The sequence below is a fragment of the Equus caballus genome, chromosome 27 (genome assembly GCF_041296265.1).
Source record: "Equus caballus isolate H_3958 breed thoroughbred chromosome 27, TB-T2T, whole genome shotgun sequence".
Taxonomy (NCBI): domain Eukaryota; kingdom Metazoa; phylum Chordata; class Mammalia; order Perissodactyla; family Equidae; genus Equus; species Equus caballus.
This window is the reverse complement of record NC_091710.1, coordinates 50,624,900-50,646,422: the sequence shown is the minus strand read 5'-3', so window position 1 is coordinate 50,646,422 and position 21,523 is coordinate 50,624,900. Positions and strand designations below refer to the sequence as shown.

Sequence of the window (21,523 nt, the reverse complement as noted above, 5' to 3'; positions counted from 1 at the left end):
TGCATTGTGAGAGCTTGGGAAGAGCACAGATCAGATGAGTTATCTCTTGAGAGCACTTCCCCCTGAGTTTTAGGTTCAGTATGGAAGTTTGTTGAAGGATAATTCATCTCCAAGTGCTAGGAGGAAAGCAGGGGAGACTGCCTTTTTGAAAACTTTTATTTTGTTGGGGAAGAGTACATTAACTTAATGATGGAGGTATGTGGTGTTTGATGGGTTAGGAGACTTTATCTGGCTGGAGTTTTCTTTTCAGGGCTGCTGTGGGGGAGTACAGCAGTGGCTCTTTTTGGGGAACAAGCAGGAGCATAACTCAGGACTTACCAGAGTTAGACGTGGGATGGGGTCATGGCATGAACTCCTGCCCCTACTTAGTTCAACTCAGAGGCTTGCTGGAAAAAATCCAAGGCTTGTTCTTGGCCTGGGAGGGCAGAGCTGCCTGTCTCTCTGGCCCCCGTAGTTGCCTAGGGGCAGAGACAGGGCTGGAGACAACCCAGCGGTTTATATTAGAAGTCAAGAATACTGTCCCTAAGATGCAGCTAGGCCAGGGTCATAGCACACTGAGAAACCTGTCAAGCAGAATGAAGTCCCTGTTGTGTCACAACCAGGGCATGGACAGAGACAGCTGATGTTGGTGGGAAGTCAGAATGAACAGAGCTGAGCTGTGTGGAAGGAGCTGTGGGAGAAAAGGGATTCTCAGATTTGGGCTGAATCGCTAACCCACATCCCAAGGAGTGCAGACCCAGATCTGTGTGTTCACAGCTGCATAAAGAAAACTAGAACTTCATCAACATATGAGACTTTTCAACAGTGCTGTTTATTGTTTAAATATTTACAAGTAATAATCTATTAATTTCTTACAAAATTCGGTATTCAGTCATCCCAGATCGCTTTACTATCTTGTATTTATATGCCGAATTTTTCCTATGAATATTTTCTCAAAATTCTGTGTTATCTGTATGCTAAAAGACTCTCCCACACTTTTTCTTTTCTCCTAGACTTGTTTTCTGATGTGAAATTCAGCTGCAGCTTTCTCCACTGTGATTTTAGGATTGCTGTCACTCAGTGTAGAACTTCACTGTTACCTGTGTATGAAATGAGTGATCTTTGAAGACTTTCCTTCTTTCAGGACCTTGAGAGTGTTTGGCATATCTGAATTCTCACATGGGCCATAAATGTCACCCTATGACTAAAGGGTTTCTCATGATTTCTCAGTGAATCACTTGTCTACAAATTACGGGTTTCTCATGATTTCTCATTGAATTGCCTCTTCAGTATGAATTAGTTGATATTCCCAAAGAGGCTTCATCCTCCCACATCCTCTTTTAGTGTTTATTCTTTCACTGAGTTTTCCTGTGCTCACTATGCCTGGTACTTGGCTGCATATTTGTTCACAATGATTACAGGCCTAGGAGTTCTCCCAAGTGGAGTCTGCTCATGTTGTTTAACCATAAATTATAAACGAGAGTATTCCCACACTGACCACAGACCCAGGGGTCCTCCCCGTGTGAGTCCTCTAGTGTGTTTAAAGTTTAGGGCTGTTGGTTAAAATATCTACATTCCTTATATTTACAGTGTGAGTTCTCTCAAGTCATCTATGGTAAGACCACTGACAGAAGGTTTTCTCACACATATGGATTCTCTTCCATATAAATTTGAGCATTGAAAGGATGACTGAAGGATCTTCCACATTGATTACAGTGTTTCTTCAATGTGTAAGTCCTCTGATGTGTTTCAATGTTAAAGCTATGATTGATGTTTCTTCTACATTCATTACAATCATAATACCATGTCATCTCAGGTCAGAATATTTACTGAGGGCATTCATGATTCTCTCTCCATTGTGGGTTCCCTCATGTCGTCTAAGGGCAGAACACTGACTGAAGGATTTCCCACACAGCTGACATTCATATGGTTTCTCTCCAGTGTGAGTTCTCTCATGTCGTCTAAGGGCAGAACATTTACTGAAGGCTTTCCCACATAGATGACACTCATATGGCTGCTCGCCAGTGTGCGTTCTCTCATGCTGTCTGAGGTTAGACGACTGACTGAAGGCTTTCCCACAGAGGTGACATTCATATGGTTTCTCTCCAGTGTGAGTTAGATTGTGTTTTCTAAGGTCAGAGCTTTGAATAAAGGCATTCCCGCAGATATGGCATTCGTACGGTTTCTCTCCAGTGTGAGTCATCTCATGTCGTCTAAGGCTAGAGCAGTTACTAAAGGCTTTCCCACACAGATGGCACTCACAGGATTTACCTCTAGAGAGAATCTGCTTATGTTGATTCAAGCATGACTGGTCACTAAGGGATTTTTGACACAGTTTGCTGATACAGGGTTTCTTTTCCATGTGAGTTAACGAATGTTGAGTCAACATGGAGCTATGAGTGAAATCTTCTCCCAAATCATTACGTTCAAAGGGATCCTCTGGAGTGTGAGATTTCTGCTTTAGGGAAGGAGATAAAAGGCTGTTAATGGCTTGCTCACATACATTCATTCATTCCTTTACATATGAATTCTAAACTTATCATTCAATGATAACCTCCAATTAAACTATTTCCAATGCCATTTGCATACACGTGTTACTCTCCTGCATACACAAAGATTTTCTCTTTTGTGGCGTAACAATTGCAGAGCTTACAGATTAACTTTGAAGGCTTCAACATGTCTCAAAGACTAGGCATATGAGCAATGTTTATGCAGCTGTCCTTTCATTTCAGATCTCAGGTTATGGTTTTGAGATCAGAGTAATTTCTTCACTAAATTGAAACTATCCAAGTTTTTTCTCATAAAGAACTTAATCCCAACCTAACTCAGGCTACTGTGCTCAATTACTAACCTCCCACTGCCAGGCCTTTCACTGGACAACCTGGAAACACCCATGAAACTTACCATTGGCATGTTTGCAGATGAGCCCTTCCTGCTGATATGCTGTGTGTCTATCATTTCTTGTTCTTTAAGGCCACTCTCCCTGCCTAAAACAATTGAAAAAAATAAACATTTAGAATGGCATTAGGGGGATGAAAATGTTGAAAAGTACCAAAACCCATGTGAGTATGTTTCAAAAATTGACACTTCAATGGGGAATAATCTAGAAAGAAGAAAAACATTATAGGACATTGATAATTAGTAAAGATTTTCAGGACAGAAATATGAAAAAAGTAAAATGGAGGTAAGATGCTAGGTAGGTCAAGAGAGGGAAAACATTCAAAGGGGAGGATAGGGACAACAGCTATTATGTGAAAGTTTAACTTCAATAAGAACATGAATATTCCTTTCTCTAAAGCCAAAGACAATGGCAGGAGGACATGTGAATTGTGATTGACATATGCAAGGAATAATGACAACACCTGAACCATTCTGCTCCAATGTCTTCCACCTACATTTTAGAAAATGTCACTCACTTAACAAAATCTTGAGTTGGTATTTCTAAGAACGTGCTCAGTCACTGACAGGCACCTCCACGTACTGAAGCACAGGTCCCTGCTCCCTACCTGGACTCTGGCCTTGGAGAAATCCTGTTCCTTCACTCCACAGCTCTTCTTGCTCCAAGTGGAAAATCACGTCTGATTTGCAATGCTGATACCCTGTTCATGCAACAAAGGCAGGTGGATTTTGAGTTCCAAGGTAACAACCTGCATTATCATCAAGTCCAAGACAGGCTACTGAGGAAGAATGAGGAGAACAGTGAAGTTCAGCTCAGGCAACAAAACTCTGAACAGAGAAAACACTGAAGGTCCTTCACCAGACCAGGAAGAAATCTGGGTTGTGTGTCCAAAATTGTGAGGACCTCTGGATGCTGATATCCATGCCCAAGTTCAAGGACAGAATGCAGAATCCTCAGTCTTTACAAAAATGAAGAAACTGAATGTCTCCACAGTGGGTTGAGTATTATTTTCAAACAGACGCAAATAAACATAAGCTGCACAAGAATAATCAAAGCTCCATTATCTTCACTCCTCTGGTCTCAAGCCTCAGCATAATGACTAGAGCAGGATAACTATTTAGAAAATATTTAATCAATTTATTCATGCATTCAAAAATATTCACTGAGATCCTAGTTTTGCTCTGAGTATTAGAAATTGAGAAGCAAGAAAGATATTAAATTGTGGTCAAGACTACATTCTAGGGTGACAAAGTAGATATGAATAAAATGTAAAGAAACCACTTTCTTTCATGTAGTTATAAGGTCTATGAAAGAATCAGGGCAGAGATTGGACTGTGTATGGAGAAGCTGTTCTAGATACTTGTTGACTGACTGAATGAATAAATACCTACCTACCTATCTATAAACATAAATCTTGACAGACTCACCCATGGAGACCAGATGACTGACGTTCTCCAGCATCACATCTCTGTACAGCTTTCTCTGGGATGTGTCCAGCAGGGCCCACTCTTCCTGGGTGAAGTCTATAGCTACATCTTCAAACGTCACTGATTCCTAAAACATCATGGATATTCTGGTTTAGACAGACCAATCCCCACCAATGTCTGGAGTGGGAGGGCTGAGATGACAGCACTGAAGAAGGGGCTGGAAGAGCTGGATATGTAGGAAGATCAAACCGAGTTTGGGGTTCCCCTCAGTTCAGTCTCAGTGTGAGCTGGCATCTGCCTTTCAGACACATCACAGAGATAACACAGTCTGAATTAAGAAAACTTTATTATAAAGTAATATCACATGAAGTATGGTGTGGTATTCCCTGGAAATTTTCCAATCAACTTGTAATCACGACTTCCAGACATGTGATTATAAAATTTGCCCTTGAAAATTCATAACTAAAATTTTCTTTCTGATTAATGTCAAGTAACTTTACAGAGTCATCCCAAGGCAAACAATAACCATGATTTGCCACATTTAAACCATGACTATGGTTACACTATTCCCACAGATAAACCTCAGATTCCTCAGCTATGAAATGGTTTAATAACCTGTTATCAGTGTTGACAGATCCAACGAACTAACGTACGAATGTATGTATTCATCCTATCTAAGTAAACATGTATTAAATGCAAGTTATTAGTCTACTACTCATTGAAATGTCCAAGAACCTTGAAGCAATCTCAGCATTCCTTAGAACTGAACAAGATTCATACAGAACTTAGTGTCATTAGTCTCTCTCAACTCTACAGCACTCAGGTGTTCAGAACTAACTGTAAGGTCAGATTGTACAGCAGCACAAGCCAGCGACCTCGGAGATGGCTGTAATGAAGGACAGTCCTAGCCTGCCCATTCCTGTGGTACGAGGACTCCCATTCCCAATTTCCTCTGGGACCTCAAACACTAGTTACCGCTCTCTCTTGTCTTTTTTTTTTTTAAGATTGGCACATGGGCTAACAACTGTTGCCAATCTTTTTTTTTTTTCTGCTTTATCTCCCCAAACCCCCCTGTACACAGCTGTATATCTTACTTGCAGGTCCTTCTAGTTGTGGGATGTGGGACGCCACCTCAACGTGGCCTGACGAGCGGTGCCATGTCTGCACCCAGGATCTGAACCCTGGGCCGCCGCAGCGGAACGCGCGAACTTAACCACTCGGCCACGGAGCCGGCCCCTCTCTTGTCTTTATCTTGTCTCTCTGCTAACGGATACAAGAAGCCTCTTGATTGATTATTCTGTCTAGTTCCTGAAAAATTTCCACAGGCTATTAAATCTTCCTTTACGCCTTCTCCTGAACGCACAGCCACACTTAAGGAAGTAATGCTCCCTGTACAGTAACGCCAGTTACCAAATGCGAAAAGAAAGGTTACAAAAAAGAAAAATGCGTGACTGGGGACAAGAATAATAATGAGAATTCTGGTTATCTTTTTAAGAAGTTTCTAAAAGTGCAAATATGTCCTATCAAAATATTAAATTTAGAATAGGAAAAAAATAAATAAATGGTTCCTCGTGACTTCTGTGGCCTAAACTTTTCTCATGTTCCCTTCAACACATCAGAGTCCTCACCCAGGACCTGTAACACTGGATTAATTGAACTCACCTGATGAAATCACTGCCTCCCTGCTGGACTGTAATGTTCTGCTCCTCACTCATCTCTCTCATCTGCATTCACCACAACCCTTAGACCATGAGAGCCAATAACATGATTTATGAGTAAATTATTTCCAAATGAGGCTGTGGACTGAATTAGAGAAAGAAAACTTCTCTCATCTCTTCTGCAAATATACAACCTTAATGGAGGCTAAATGAGTGCCACATTAGGAAGGATATCAGTTATCAAGGAGATCCTGATCCATTATAAACATTCTTGTATCCTGGGGAAACTTCACTAGAGCTCAAATGCCTGAATGCCACCTGACTGCACTTAGAACATCCACACCAACAGGAAACACTTGCCCATCTAATGGCACTAGGATGTCACTTCAGTAGAAAGAGGCATTCCTTACTCACCAGTGGCTGCATTGTCAATAACTCAGTTGGAAGCTGTCTTTCTCTGGGTTTTCACTCACAGGCGGTCCAAGCATTAAGCAGGCAAAGCTGAGGAAGGAGAAAGAAGCCATGAGACTCCAGTCCTGTGCACTGGACTGGACTGTCATGACCCACTTGTCATGTCCAGACCCAAACGACCTGGGTCTGACCCCCTGGCCTAATCAAAAAACATGCAGTGCCCTCTATGAGAAAGACACAGAGGACTCTCCTCCCCTCCCAGGGTCAATAGTAAGACGACTATGACTAACTATAGTTGATAATAAAAAACACAGAAATACAGCTATCGTATGGATAAGAACATCAAAATTATTGAGTTTTATATGTTAATTAGCCTATAGCATCCAGCCTTACGCAATCCCTCTGTGACTCTAAAGCAGAGTGATCCCTGACTCATGCCACATGGAGATTTTGGTTTCCACCTGTAGGAAAACACTGTGGAATCTCTCAGGTTTCCTTATTCTTGCCTTATGCACTAGCAGCAGTCCTCCAACATCCACGGCAGCCCTCTGGAGCCTCACTCCCTTCCTGCTCTCCCTCAGTCCTGACGTTTAGATCTGTCCCCCATGGACCTGGATATCAAGCAACCAAGAATCTATTGTATGATGGAGTTAATTAATTCAAGGATTTATTCCATTTGGAGGGGTCAATGGTACCCACCCTGCCAGTCCAGTCCTTAAGATCCCCTGCATGAGAAAGTAGCAGGAGTATAGGAGTCATAACATTATTCTCATGTATGTCTCGATGCTCTAGGTCAAGGACACTCAGATAATAGGGAGTGCTGGGGTTTAGGAGAAAATCTAGATGCTTCGTCTGATAGTTTAGCCTAGTGGTAGCAGTAATCCTCCAAATCCGGTTCTGTATTAATCCTCATTAGCTGCAACATCCCTGGGTTTCAGTATTTACCAACACACAGGTATATGTATATGTACATGCATATATATGTATATACACAGAGAGAAAGCAAATTCTCTCCTAAAATACCAATAATAATTAAATGCATTTCATGGAAAAATGATGATAGTGTGTCATAAACAAAAGTAGGATTAACTCACCCATTTGTATCTGAGGTCCATAAAAGGGAAAAAAAAGATAAATTTGGATCAAATGTGACTCTGTACTTATTTACATATATTCACTTACTTAATCCTCACAATAAACCTGCTTATAATTTACTAATTTTTAACAAATGACATGAACAGTAGAGGTTCAAAAAACTTTAGTAAACTAATAGTTACACAGCTAGAAAATGAAATTTGTGTAATTTTAATGTTGCTCTGCCTGTCTTCTGTGCTCAAATCCCTGACTTGTCAGGGACTGGGGATGTTTGGTGACTGGGAGTTTCTTCATAGCTAGAGTTTAGTCAGGTGGGAAACCTAACTTCCTTCATTGAAGCTGGAATCATCTCAGAACCATTCGTGCTTCAGACCAGCCTCTCACACCCAGCGACCGGAACCCTGACCTTGGGCATCTCCAGAAGAGAAATCTCACAGCAGGGGCCTTTCCCTGCGACAGCAAACACTGCCATGGTCAACAGACTAAAATCAACTGCCTTCAATTCGAGTCAGGGAGGGGAATGACTGATGCTCAGGGCCCTTGGACACTATCAACTGAAGGATCAAATATACCTCTTCTACTGAGCCATCATATCTATATACATATACCCCCTCCACTGAGCCATTACATATACCTCCTCCATTGTGCTATCATATGTGTGTGTATATATATATATATATATTCCCCTTCCACTGAGCCATCACATATACCCACTCCACTGAGCCATTACATACACCTCATCTACTGTGCCATCATATCTATATACATACACCCCCTCCACTGAGCCATTACACATATCTCCTCCATTGTGCTATCTTACATATATATCCTCTCCACTAAGGCATCATAGACACCCCTCCCACTGAACCATCACATATATCCCCTCAACTGTGATAACATATATACCCCTTCCACTGAGTCTTCATATACGGCCCCTCCATTGACCCAGCATATACACTCCCTCCATTGAGTCACCATACATACCCCTCATTATGCCACCATATATACCCCCTCCATTACACATACCCCTCCACTATGCCATGATATACACCCCCTCCAAGGAACCCAGGATGAGTTCTGTGTGAGAACTGCCATCCCAGAGATACCACAGAGACTCTCAAGCATTTCCCCAAATAGAGCCCACACATACCCTGTAAGGTGTCAGTTCCATGTCTCCAAAGTGCAGAATGTTCAACTAGCATCTTCCAAAGCTTACAAACTCTGTAGAGGGAGAAAAATGACACTCACTCCAAAACTGAGGAGAGCCCAAGGTTTCACCTCTGCCCGTTGCTGTCCCCCTCCATGGCCACAAAGCCAGAAAGAGACTGGATGCCCTGCTCCAATTGTGCCCTGAGCTCTTAGACCAATTTGCTCTTTTAGGGCACTTACACTGGGCCCTCTGCTCTACGCCCCTCAAATACCTGCCTCTACCCTGAGCTCTGAGGTACCTGCTCCTCTCAGACTAGTGAGAACACCCTTCCCCCGGGACATTGGTCCATACCTAGAAATTTGAATCTTCTCTGCAATGCACAGGAACGAGAATGCCTTCAGCATCCCAGAGGCAGGCAGTGCCAAGGGGGTTACCAAGCTTTGCTCTCTGCTACTTGTATGCATGTATCGTGAGGAAGAATTTGAACCTTCTGCCTTCTAGGGTGACTTGAAGTGTCTGAGGAACTGGAGAGCTGTTTAAGAGTCTGAGGGTGACGGCTGGATTCTGGGCACTGTCTCCTCCTCTCTTCCTCTGTGAGTCACCCAGCAGGGAGGACAGAGCTGTCAGTCAGATCTGAAAGAGAAGACCCAGATTAATGCAAGGATCTGATAACTGGGGAGGGCAGCCAATATCCAGGACAGTTCACAATGCCCAAGAGACACTCCATAAATACAGTTTCCCGACTGAGTTATCCAAAGCATAGGGAGCATCCAAGGAGAGGGAAGGAAGATGTAGGAAAACTAATCAGACACTGGCCACGGGCTTATGTTAGGTTTTGACTTCAGGGAAAATTACGTTTTTTTACCTTTAGAAATTTTCTTCTAAGGAAATATAGGGATATATGGGGAAACTCCACACATATGAAACAGGACAGTTCTACTAGTGGGAAGGAAGAATGTACCTAGGTGTCACTGTGCTTTGTCCACGCTTCCAAGTGGCAAGCAGCAGAGAAGGTCATGAGTGTGTGAGAACTAGAAATAAAAAGCAGCCCCTCAGTAGCTGACCTTTTATTTTTTTGAGGAAGATTAGCCCTGAGCTAACATCTGCTGCCAATCCTGCTATTTTTCGTTGTCGAAGACTGGCCCTGAGCTAACACCCGTGTCCATCTTCCTCTACTTTACATGTGGGATGCCTGCCACAGCATGGCTTGACAAGCGGTGCGTATGTCCACACCTGGGATCCGAACCAGCAAACCCCAGTCCGCCGAAGTGGAATGTGCCAACTTAACCACCGTGCCACCAGGCTGGCTCCTGGTTTTTCTTAGATTATGGAGACCCCAACCAGGTCCCAAACTTTCCCAGTGTCCTAGGCTAAAGAGTCACTATTCTGAGCCAGGAAGAGTTCCTGCTAGAGCGCATCCTTGACATGTATTTCTCGCCACTCTATTGCTGTGAATTCATGCAACTTAAGGAGAAGTCAACTGAATGAAAACAACTTAAAAAAAATAACCAGTGCATTAACTATTAAAAAGGTTAAAGTATAAGAGGTAGGAGTGAAAAAGTAATTGACTATTAATATTCAAGCAACCCTCTGCCTTTGCAGCAGAATATCACTTAAAAATTATCAAATAATTTTAGTAATGGATGGACTATAAATTATTAAATATCTTAATTAACAAGACTTCAAAGCAGAATTACAAGAATGAAAGTAAGAGATTATAAAACAAGAGAAGAAAGAAAAATGACTTGGCAGAGCTCCAAAACTTTCAAAAGTAAAACAAAGCCGTTTAAGAAAAGAGACCACATTGGTAGATTAGAGAAAGGAAAACAGACAATGCTAAAAGTCACTCATTTATGTGAATGACAGGCTTTAAAAGGAGCAAAAGGAAAAAGGATTAAGTAAAAATTACTGAAAAGATTAAAGAGAAAGTGAAAGCTGTTAAAGACCACAACCTATAAAATCCAACTTACTGATAAAGATAACAAAGGAAATGAGGCAAAAATAATTGTATAATTTAATAAAGTATTAACATACGAAAAAAGGAATTTGTGAATTTGTGGAAAACTCTGCAAAAACATATGTAAAGCAACAAAAATAAAAGTACCCCATAGAGTCTGTAATTCACAGATGAAGAATGCTTTGAGGATCATTATCAAAACTCAAGGAAAATAAGAGATGACAGTCACTCAACGAAATGATAATGCAGAATAGCTAAAAAATCTCCAGGTTCCCTTTAACTGCAACCCTTAATCTTAGAAGCAAGGAAACTCTTCCTCAAATATCACGAGAGATGGATTCAGAGAAGACTTGTAAGTATAACCCAGAGATGGACTAACAATAATTTAATGGTCACACAGAGACTGTGCCAGTGACAAGAAAGGACAGGTATTACGAGAAGGCAGTCAAAGCAAACATTTCCTAAGGACCCTTGTGTGGAGTCAACAGAAAACTCTGTCTCATTGGGTAGAAATTAAACGTATTTTTAATAACCTAGGACTACAGGCAAACTTTAGGACAAAATCTACTTAACGGTTCTAAGTTATTCTAAGTGATAACTTCATACAACATGATATTGACCAACGGCTCGCAGGAGCAGGAATAGCGACTCATCTTTGGTGCCGGCACAGCTTAGCCTCTCCCTCCACATCTCTCAAAAAGCCTCCAGGAAGCCCTTCTGCTTCTTCGTTATCACCTTAATATGCTAGGGCGTTGCTAACCATTAAGGTTTCCCAGCCCTTCCTAGGCTATTGGGACACAGCTGCTTAGTTCCGGGGTGCACATCAGGGAACTTCGTTTCCCCCAAAACCACGTTCTCCAACAGATCTGCCAATAAATATCACTGATATCTATACCTATTCACCCGTCCTTTCTTTCTTTTCAGAAATGCAACCTGGAAAATTGATGTATTAAGTGAGCTCTCAGTCTCCACACCAGTGATGGGCTGGGCACCACTCCAGGTGCTAAGAAAGCAGTTTACAAGTTGACATAACCAAAGCAGGCTTGCCTTCTTGCCTCCTCCATCCTAGCAGCACAGACTGGAAAGCAAAGGCACAGAGTGCAAGAAGAAAGCTTCACATATGAAGAAAGTATAAAACTGAAACAAATGTATCTTTCAATTTAATACTGTAAATGAAAAAGCCTATCACCTCACATTGGATCACAAATCAAAATCCAACCTTTCCTGATTTTAACATCCTGCACATCCAAAGAAATCCAGAAATGGTAAAAGTAGAATTCAGTTTATAATTATTCTACAATTTCATACGTGAAAGCATCATACCCCGAAACAGAAGGCCCACCTCTGAAGAGCACAGCAGGCCCTGCAAACATGGTTCATGACAAAGATGGAGGAAAACCCCACAGTTTTAAAAAAGGAATTTACAACATCCTATACACAATGAAGTATGATCAGAAAATAATGGCAACCATAGAAGACGTGATATGCTAACTGAAAATTAAGGGGAAAATGTCTTTTACATAAATTTGGCATAAATTTTTAAAAATACACATTATGGGGGCCAGCCCCATGGCCCAGTGGTGAAGTTAAGCACATTCCACATTGGCGGCCCGCGTTCGCGGGTTCAGATCCTGGGAATGGATCTATACCACTCGTTGGCCATGCTGTGGTGGCAACCCACATGTAACATAGAGGAAAACTGGCAGAGATGTTAGCTCAGGGCTAATCTTCCTCAGAAAAAAGAAAAAAAACACATTATGAAAAATAATAACAATACTTGAACATATTATATAAAATGAATGGAACAAAGCTAAAATGATATTCACAGAAAATTTTTTGTCTTAAATATGTAAGTTTTAAAAGGGTTTAAATAAATGATATAAGCATCTACCTTAAAAAGTTAAAGAAATAAAACGGAAAAAGTCATTTGAGTAAACCCATAAGAGGGAATTAATAGAGAAGCAGGAAATAAATCATTATAAACCGAAAAAGTAGAATAAAAACATAAGCTGTAGCTCAATGCGCTCAATGGAACTTTCTGAGATGGAGTAAGAGTTCTACATCCGCATCATCCAATAGACACGTGTGGTCACAGAACACCTGAGAGGGTCTGAACTTCGGTTATTTAACTCTAGTTAATCTAAATTTAACAGCTACATGTGACTAGCGGGTACTCTATCGGCCAGCACAGATCCAGAATCTCAGAGGAGACAGTTAAAAGTAATGAAATAGATTCAAGACAAAGATGGAAAAGAGATACAAATAGTCAAAAACAGCACATGAGGATGGTGGAGTACATGTAGACACAATAAAATTTACAGATTGTAAGATGTGGCTTTCAGATGGCAAGTGTATAAAGACAGACACAGAGGGCACCAGACATGCTGGGATTCTAGAGACGTGAAACTCAAACAGCCTGAGGAAATCTGGACTTACACATAAAATGGGAGATGATTCAATATGAAAATCTGCAACAATCCATGATGTGACAAAAATAAACTGTCACTGGAGGGAGGCGCAGAGTGTTCGGGCACTGGCCACACAGTACTTTCAAGAACATATTAAGAACTTATCAGCTATCCATTTAAAGTGGGAAGCCGACTTTATGTTTTGGCTAGTGGGAAAATAAATAAAATGTTAATACACAGCTGTAGTGAATAGTGTTATCGCCATCTCATTCACAACCGGATTATACATTTAAGTGAAATTCTTACCCCTGCAGAGATAAAATCTTCCGGCTTAAAATTTCTGGTTTCCATATCAAAATAGTTCCACCAAGGGACACAGTAAATACGCCGCTGCATCTCAGGTCATCTTGGTCATTTCTCAAAAATGCCTGGCAATCCTATTAGGTCTTACATGTCAATTCCAATTCCCATGCAAAATAAACATTATTTCAAACCTTTGCTGTGACCGATGAATTTGCAGAGACTGGTCTTTCCTCTTAGATTCATCAGACGGTTTGTGACTTATTTCAAATGAACAAATGAAGTAGATAATTTTAGAGGTAGATGCTTTCAACCATTAAATGTTAAAGTGTTCCTGCACTCACATCCAGGGTTCATGCCGTCTCCCCATAACAGGTGAGGAATTACTTTCAATCTCACCTCGGTTCTTTATCTCTAGCTTGATTTCCTATTATTGCTATTACTTCCTATTTATTCCTATTATGCTATTTCTTGCCATAGCATGAATTTTATGTTATTACTTACAAAATAAACACTTTATCTTAAACTATTCCCTCTCAATTTGATCCACCCTCTTAGCATTTAAATATGCTACACTATCTCCCGATCTGAAATTTAAATTAAAAGTAAATAAAACACTTCAGGACTCCTTTATTTGCAGCCGCTGCCCTCTCATCACTTTTTAATCCAAGGTGAAGGCGGAGTCCATTCATAGGCATTTCTCTTCATCTTACACCATCTCTTCTCACTCCAATCTTTTCTTTTTGTCCCTATTAATTCATGGGCGTCATTCTTGCTGACACTAATTCATGGACAAGCCTGCTGAAATATTGAACGCCCCTCTCTGGAGGTATTGGCAGGTCCATGCTGATAGGGGAGGCCCAAGGAGGATGTCCTAGGCCTGCCTGATCTTCTAGAAAAAATGTCTGTTTAAGAAGATTTCATTGACAAATGGTGTCTTTTAGTGGAAGTGGATTTATCTCACCCTTCTTCCCTCTCCAATTCATCCAGGTTAACAAGTTGTTGTCATGTATAGGGGTGGAAATGTCCAGTTATCACTCATTTTTCAAAGCTTTCACACTTTTTAATCACTTCAATGAATATTACGTTTCTCAGTTAAACCCATAGGCTAGAGATGAATGGATAAGCAAAATGTGGCAGATTCATACAACGGAGTATTATTCAGCCTAAAAAGGAAGGAAATTCTGACACATACTACAACATGACTGACCCTTGAGGACACTATGCTAAGTGAAATAAGCCAGTCCAAAAGAGACAAATGCTGTATGACTCTGCTTGTATGAGGCACCTAGAGTAGGCAGATTCATAGAGACAGAAAGTAGAAATGGGGCTGCCAGAGGACGGGGGAAGAAGGGAATGGGGAGTGATTATTTGAGGGACAGAGATTCAGTTTTGCAAACGAAAAGAGTTCTGGAGATGGATGGTGATGATGGTCTCGGCATTCTTAATTAATAATGAGTTCATTACTTTGAGGGAGAGTCACAGAAGGTACATTGCTAATTGTGGGTTCAATTGGATTTTCAAAGTGAACAGATTGTCTCGTTGCTAAACCCCAAATGAGGCACACTTTATGGTTCTATTTGCAACATACAAAGATATACTTTTCTTTCATCATCATACGTAGTAGGATTTTTCAGTCTGGTCAATGTTCCCAGTCAGAGGAGATTAAGCCAGGAATTATTACATTATTACATCATTGTTTAAATGCCTTACCTTTCCATGCCATATAGAAAGCTATTCTCCTCCATCTGTGTACCTACTCATGTCTATAGAGATATACTCATTACCTTGAGCATCTCTGTGTGATGAATATTCATATGCTATGCCTGTTTTGGAGGAGTTTTAATTATTTTATTTTATTTTTTATTTTTTTGAGGAAGGATTAGCCCTGAGCTAACATCTGCTGCCAATCCTCCTCTTTTTGCTGAGGAAGACTGGCCCTGAGCTAACATCTGTGCCCATCTTCCTGTACTTTATATGTGGGACGCCTGCCACAGCATGGCTTGCCAAGCGCTTGCGTAGGTCTGCACCTGAAATCCAAACCAGCGAACCCTGGGCCACCGAAGCTGAACGTGCAAACTTAACTGCTGTACCACCAGGACGGCCCTCTGGAGGAGTTTTTACAACAAAAAGTTGGCATAAACTTTCTGCTTTATGTAGTTATTCCATACATCATGGCATTTTTAACAAGAGTTTCTGGCTCACCTTTATTTCCTTGCCAATGGACTGTCACCTATCACTACATCATTCCTTAAATAAACAATCCTTCTATAATGGAGCATCTCATGGAATTCTTTATAAAGCCTGTTCTGGGTAGAATGGGACCTTCCTCTGGCTCTGAACTGTTAAAGGTGTCCATAGCTTATAAATATTCATATGATTAAAAATCCTTCCCATCCTCTCCTTTGTTCATAATTATTGTCCCCTTTTTCATTTGGGGTTTCATTTCCAGTTTTCCCCACACAGAATTTTCCAAGTTCTCTAGCACCTGTTCCTGTGGCTGGTTTCTCCACCTGCCAGCCAGAGGAATGGGGACGCCGCCTTCCGGGAGCCCCAGGCAGAGACAGTGGACAGCCATGCGCAGACACTGAGGGACCCGGGAAGAGCAGATGGCAGAAAGGCTGCCAGCACTGAGGGCGGAGCCAGTGCTGGGGCTTAATGTTCCCCATAGTGGGGCAGGGAGCGGATCAGCCGTCCAGCCTTCCTCCCTTGGAGGTTCCCCACTCCTGCCAGATGTCCAGGCTCCAGGACGGGATGGGCGCAGGGCAGCAGGCAGGCCCTGCACCTGCTCCTTTCTTCCCCCTAGTGTCATCTACAGGTGATCTTCTAAAAATCCTTGCTTTCACCTGTGCCCCAATCCTGATGTTTCTTTTTCTCTCCTGCTACTTGCCCTTTGTCTTTAGGAACACATTTCAGACCTAGAACTGATTCACACCACCTTGAGTCCTGATCTGGGTTTCTGGTCATTCACTCACCAAGGTCTATAGTCTATGCTTCCATCTCCTTAGCTTTCTTCTTATTATTGCTCTCATCATAAAGAACATTATCATTGTTGTTGTTAATCATCATGACTATAATTATTACAATAATTATGATTATTGTCATCGTTGTTATAAAACATAGAATCAACGTTCTCTATCCAGGAAGGGTGTCCTGTTCACTGAAGGAGACTACAGAGGGTGCACAAAATACATACAAACACACAGATGTTTTCAAGGCATTCCCAGCACCCCTTCCATAAATAAGTGTCCACAAATTTCCCAATTTTCCTTCCACATTCCTGGCATGGCCATTTTGACAGGGGAGGCTTGGTGAAAGCATCTTGGCCTGCCTGACCCTCTGGAAAATATTCTAAGTTATCTCGGGGACCAGCAACCCCTCAAGCCTGCCTGCAAGGCCCAGGGACAGCATCCCTGACCCCCTAGGCTCAATGACAATTTTCCTAAGACCCCTTGGGGGCCTAGGAATAGACGCAATAAGCATGGAAGGCCAGAGAGGAGGCCCCCACCCTCTGGAGCCTTCGCAGCATTTCTAATCATGCCCCGGAATCAGGGAACTACTCCTGCCACTCTACAGACCTGCAAGGACAGAGAAGGCAAGGAGGGACCAATCCAGTCGCCAATTAACAGACTCCGAAGCAAGATCCCTGAAGCACTTACCAGAAGTGAAGGCAGGAGGGTGAAGGAGACAGAAGTGCAGCAAGACAGCCAGGGCTGAGAAAGTGCTGCAGCCTCAATGTTCGGAGTGGGTGGGGCTTTGGAGCACTGGGGGGCAGGGCATGGTCCCTGAGTCTGGCCTTCTTCCTAGGAGGCCAGATTCCCTGCAAGACACACATACACACAAACATATTTAAATAAACCAATACAAGAGCTGTCTCTGAAAGACATTGTTTTCCAGATGTATTTTTATATCTTCTCATTTTTATGTCAGCATTTTAGAACAATTAGCACACAAATAAAAGTCCGTATAATTTTTTTAAAAGAGAAAAGATGATAGTTTCCACGATATGTGTGGATTACAGAGGAAATCAAAATGACTGCTTATTCTAGAACAACTCTTTTGCAAGACGCAAAACTCACAGTTAACAAATAATGAGCCATTCTGAAAACCATATAGCAATTAAACAAAATCCAGGCAAGAAGAGCTTTTCACATTAAATTTGATAGTTTTCATAGATCATTCAGCCTTAAGAGTCTAGGAGTTCAATGAGAGTTTCTGCTGCCTCTAACTTCATCTATTTCTAATGCATTCTCCTTAAGAAGACATTAATATTGTCTATTAAAGTTTCTATGACTCATTCGATATCATGACCTTAAAAAAACTCTTCACCATGACAGCTGGTCTTTCATAATATCTCAGACAAGGCATTAAGAATTTCACAGGTATCACCCCTTGAAGAGAAGCTCTACAAAACAACACTTTTACTTCCATTCAAAAATATTCCAACAAGTTGAGTAAGGTTAAGTACCTACTGAATGAAGAAACAAACAAATTAAAAGCAGAAAAATGGATATTGTATATTCCCAGAAAAAATTAAAACAAAAATACGACATTCACAAATGTGTACATAACAATTTGTTAGAAATAACACACAAATAGAAGCATGGAAATTAAGAAGAAAGTGTTAAATCCTTAAACTTTAATAAGGAATTTAATAACAATACACTCTGAAGTTATTATGTCTATAATGCACTACCATGAGTAAGTGCATTGAAGATTTAACATATCTAAACAAGAAAATACGAATTGCACCTTGATCCAAAATGTAGAGACTTTCTATCCCCATTTATTCCAATTGTAGAGACTTCAGTATACCCATTGCATCCATCGCATATGACTTTGCAGTCAGCCACAGAGAAAATTTCAGCTAATTGCAAAAGAGAACAAATCAAATAGGCCACATATGCTTACCACAGTAAGAATAAAAGGTAAGTAAACAATAATGAGGTATTACAAACAAAAACAAGACAGTTTAAACAACAAGCTTACAATACAATCCAATGGCCACTGACAATTAGTCAACATCACCATGAAGAATAAATATTGTCAAAACCACGGAATAGGGCCAAAATTATCAACTTGAAAAACTGTATAACTTTAAATTTACATATCTGAAAAAGAGAGGTTTGAAAATGAATGAACCAGTTGTTCAACTCTATAAACCAAGAGAGAGAGTAAAAAGAAACAAGAGTAAATCGACGGGATGAGTAGGATGGGACTGGGGACACAGGAACACGGGTGTCACAGGACATGGCGGGTGAACGCCCCCAGCACGGGGCTCAGGGTCCTCTCTCAAGAGGTGGCTGCAAAGGGGAGGCCAGGACAGCAGCAGGGCCGGACCCCGGGTGACAGGGGGACAGGGAGGAGGACTCAGGAGAAGACTGGGGTCCCCAAGATCCCAGAGCCGGGGAACGGCGGGCGCCCCGGCGCTGCCCTCCAGGGCCCGCGAATCCACCTCCCGTGGGGACGGGACCCGCCGCGGGGTGGGAAGGGGAGACGACGACAAGATCGCGGGCAGAAAGGTCAGGGCGTGGACCGGGCTCCGAGCGATTTTACCGGAAACTGACTCCGACCCGGACCCGGCAGCAGAGCGTCTCCTGACTAGGCGGCGCTCCCCGCGACGGCGACAGGGGGATGCCGGGGTTGTCACGGCCGCGGGAGCCCGCACTCGTGGAGGACGCAGCACCGGGACCAACGAGCGAGTTTGAAGTAGAAACACTGAAACTCACTCCAGGAAACGGGACCCGCGATCTGGGAAATCTGCTTCCGGGTCGACAGGAAAACGCGAGAGCGGGAGGGGCGGGGCCCGAAAGGAGGGGCTTGTGTGGGCGGGGCCTGGCCCTCTCGGCCCCGCCCTCAGGGGCGTTCCCGGTCTGCCCGTACTGCCACCCAGAAAATTGTGGTCTCCGCCTTCGCATCCCCAGGGATGTCTTCGGTATCTGTGCGGTTGCCCTGCGCCCACCCTGCTTCGAGTTCAATGATTGAGATGCTTCACGGTAAAAGCTCAGAGTTAAGGCGCCGCGCATATTCAGTGCGGAGATGTTTCCTTCTCAAAAAATAGAAAACGATTTACGGCAACGCGCCGTCTCGGGGAGCGTGTCCTGCGAGCCCGGGGGGCTAAGCGGCTGGGGGTGTGCGGACCCGGGTGCGGGTCCATGCGGGCGGCGGCTGGATCAGGAACGTCTGCGGGTCTGCCAATTAAGACTTTGCTCCTTTTTCTGTGTTTGGTGAGAACTAGAATGTGAACGCCAGACTCGCCCGTGGGAAATGTGAAATTTCAGCCTGACGACCACAGGAGGCAGCTTCCCTGTCTGCGCGCCCCGGGCTCGGGGTCGGGACTTCGCGGGCCGGGGTCTCAGGCTTTGCTGTCAAAGAACAAAATCACTGCTGCTCGTGTGCAATCTAGATCTCCTTTCTCCTTGTTTACGTTTATTTCTATCTCACACGTCTTGAGAATGGTTATCAATTGAAATTCCTTTGAGACAAGTGTGGATGCCACCCTCCAAGTTGCATGTCATTATTTTCTAAATATATTGTAATTTCACATTTTTATCTTTGTTCGCAGAGTTACCTGAGAGAGTTCTTTTAATGTGAAAAATGAGATATTTCAATCTGTGTTTTTGTTTGCTGTTTCTGAATCTTTTGGGTCAAGTATGGATAATGAGCCTTCTAAAAACCGTGCTGCTTTGGGAGACAGGTGGATTGTACCTTCAACTAATGAAAAGTTAATTTTTTATTACTTCCAGATACATTTGATTGGGATGTCTGTTCTCCCACAGGAACATTAAAAAGCGTAGTAGAACTGTATTATCACGTTTCAATACCTTATTTATACCCTTAAGGAATTCTAATGTGAAATATGTGAGTTAAAAACTCCTTTTCTATTTCCTTTGTAAATTATGAAGTTCATGCTAGAGGCAGTTTGGCAAGACTAAATCCCAACTATTCATCCTGAAGAAATTTCTCCAAGATTATTTCCAGAGAAGAACCCTTCTGGCTTTCCCATAACTAGTAAAAATTTCTCCAACTTTTGTTTGTTTGTTTTTTTAAATAAGTATTTGGACTCAAATAGATTTAAATTCTGAAAGATAATCTTCTCTTAGGCAGGGGAACAGTAAACACCGTGGGGTTCATATCGGGGGGAGTGGGGGAGCCCTGTCCACTGCTCCTCCAGGTCTGCAGCTCACTTAACCTGAGCTCACCTCACTCCTCTCGGATCTGTGGGGAACTGGACACAGATTAAGGAGCCGGGACTCAGTACAGTTTGGGGATAAGGAATCCAGATATAGGAACCTCTCCCCCATTTAGTTTTTCTTCATCTTCCTCTCTCTTTACAGAGAAGTCAAGCAATATAGTTTTGCCTATGTAAGGCATCTAGCCTCCAGTACACCTTCTCCGTCAAATCTTCTGTGTTCTGCTTTATACGTAATGTGTGCTTGGAGTGGCTAAAAGTCGACTGAAGCGATTCATCTTGGGTGTACATCGGATGCATATTGTTTGGAAATTCCCTGTGACAAGCTAACTCTATAGGATGGATGTCTTAATAAACCTAGGTCTGCCCACCCCATCTCTGAATCTCTATTTCCCTGACTTGGAATTAGATCCAGTGAAACTGAGGAGTGAAGAGAAGTGAGAGTGCACTGAAGTATAATTTCTTCTATTTATGTTATTATTGTTATTAGAATGAAAAAAACATTTTCCAGGCATTCCTTTGAAAAGTTCCGTCACTAAAGAACTAGTCCCTTTTTCAGGAGGAAACACACAGCCCTATATAAGTAAAATGATTGTAGGATAGCAGTTTCATGAGAATCAGCCAGATGGCCTGATAGGTAGGGAGCCCCTCTAGAATGGAATGCAATGTAAGGGAAGCTGTGTCCATATCACCCCAGGGGTGATGATGCCCTCACTCCTCAGGGAGACCCTGGTCCTGGCATATGTGACCATCAAGTGTCCTGACATCTGAGGGAGTGTCCAGCTGAGGGTAGAGATGTGCTGAGATCTTGGCTGGGAGTCAAACTAAGGAATCTTGTAGAATGAAGCAGTTTCTGTGTTTCGTTTAGGACAGTGGAATAAAGGGGCTTGAGTTTGGAGATTTGATTCCCCTGCGTGGGGACTTGACCACATGAGAAGGTTTTAAGTGTAAAGTTGGGGAATATGGTGACTTCCAGTGTTGAAACATTTATTAGGCTTTTGTCCTTCTGAGATTCTGCTGAGATCTTCAGGATGTTCGTGTGCCAAG

General features: G+C 42.4%; 1 protein-coding gene across 20 annotated transcripts; it reads right to left on the bottom strand.

Moving 5' to 3' along the window:
• Positions 1-792: 792 nt before the first annotated feature.
• Positions 793-19,092, bottom strand: LOC100062056 (zinc finger protein 705A). Of its 20 annotated transcripts, XM_070253477.1 has the most exons (12): positions 18,841-19,052; positions 18,274-18,395; positions 18,037-18,151; positions 16,944-17,104; positions 13,013-13,190; positions 8,971-9,252; positions 8,620-8,690; positions 6,378-6,464; positions 4,306-4,432; positions 3,486-3,578; positions 2,884-2,966; positions 793-2,434 (listed from the first exon to the last, which is right to left on the bottom strand). In XM_070253477.1, the coding sequence occupies exons 8-12, from the start codon at positions 6,387-6,389 to the stop codon at positions 1,787-1,789; spliced, it is 963 nt and encodes a 320-aa protein (XP_070109578.1). In that variant the 5' UTR covers positions 6,390-6,464; positions 8,620-8,690; positions 8,971-9,252; positions 13,013-13,190; positions 16,944-17,104; positions 18,037-18,151; positions 18,274-18,395; positions 18,841-19,052; the 3' UTR covers positions 793-1,786. The 20 variants fall into 20 exon arrangements, with proteins under 20 accessions (XP_070109578.1, XP_070109568.1, XP_070109577.1 ...); XM_070253467.1 differs by lacking the exon at positions 18,274-18,395 and having other exon boundaries at positions 793-2,437; positions 18,841-19,057; XM_070253476.1 differs by lacking the exon at positions 18,274-18,395 and having other exon boundaries at positions 18,841-19,057.
• Between the last annotated feature and the right edge of the window lie 2,431 nt (positions 19,093-21,523).

Coding starts and splice junctions, on each gene's coding strand:
- LOC100062056 (XM_005606418.4), bottom strand. Junction 2,967..3,485: donor TCTCCAAGGCCAGAGTCCAG/GTAGGGAGCAGG, acceptor CAATTGTTTTAG/GCAGGGAGAGTGGCCTTAAA. Junction 2,438..2,883: donor CATCTGCAAACATGCCAATG/GTAAGTTTCATG, acceptor CCTTCCCTAAAG/CAGAAATCTCACACTCCAGA.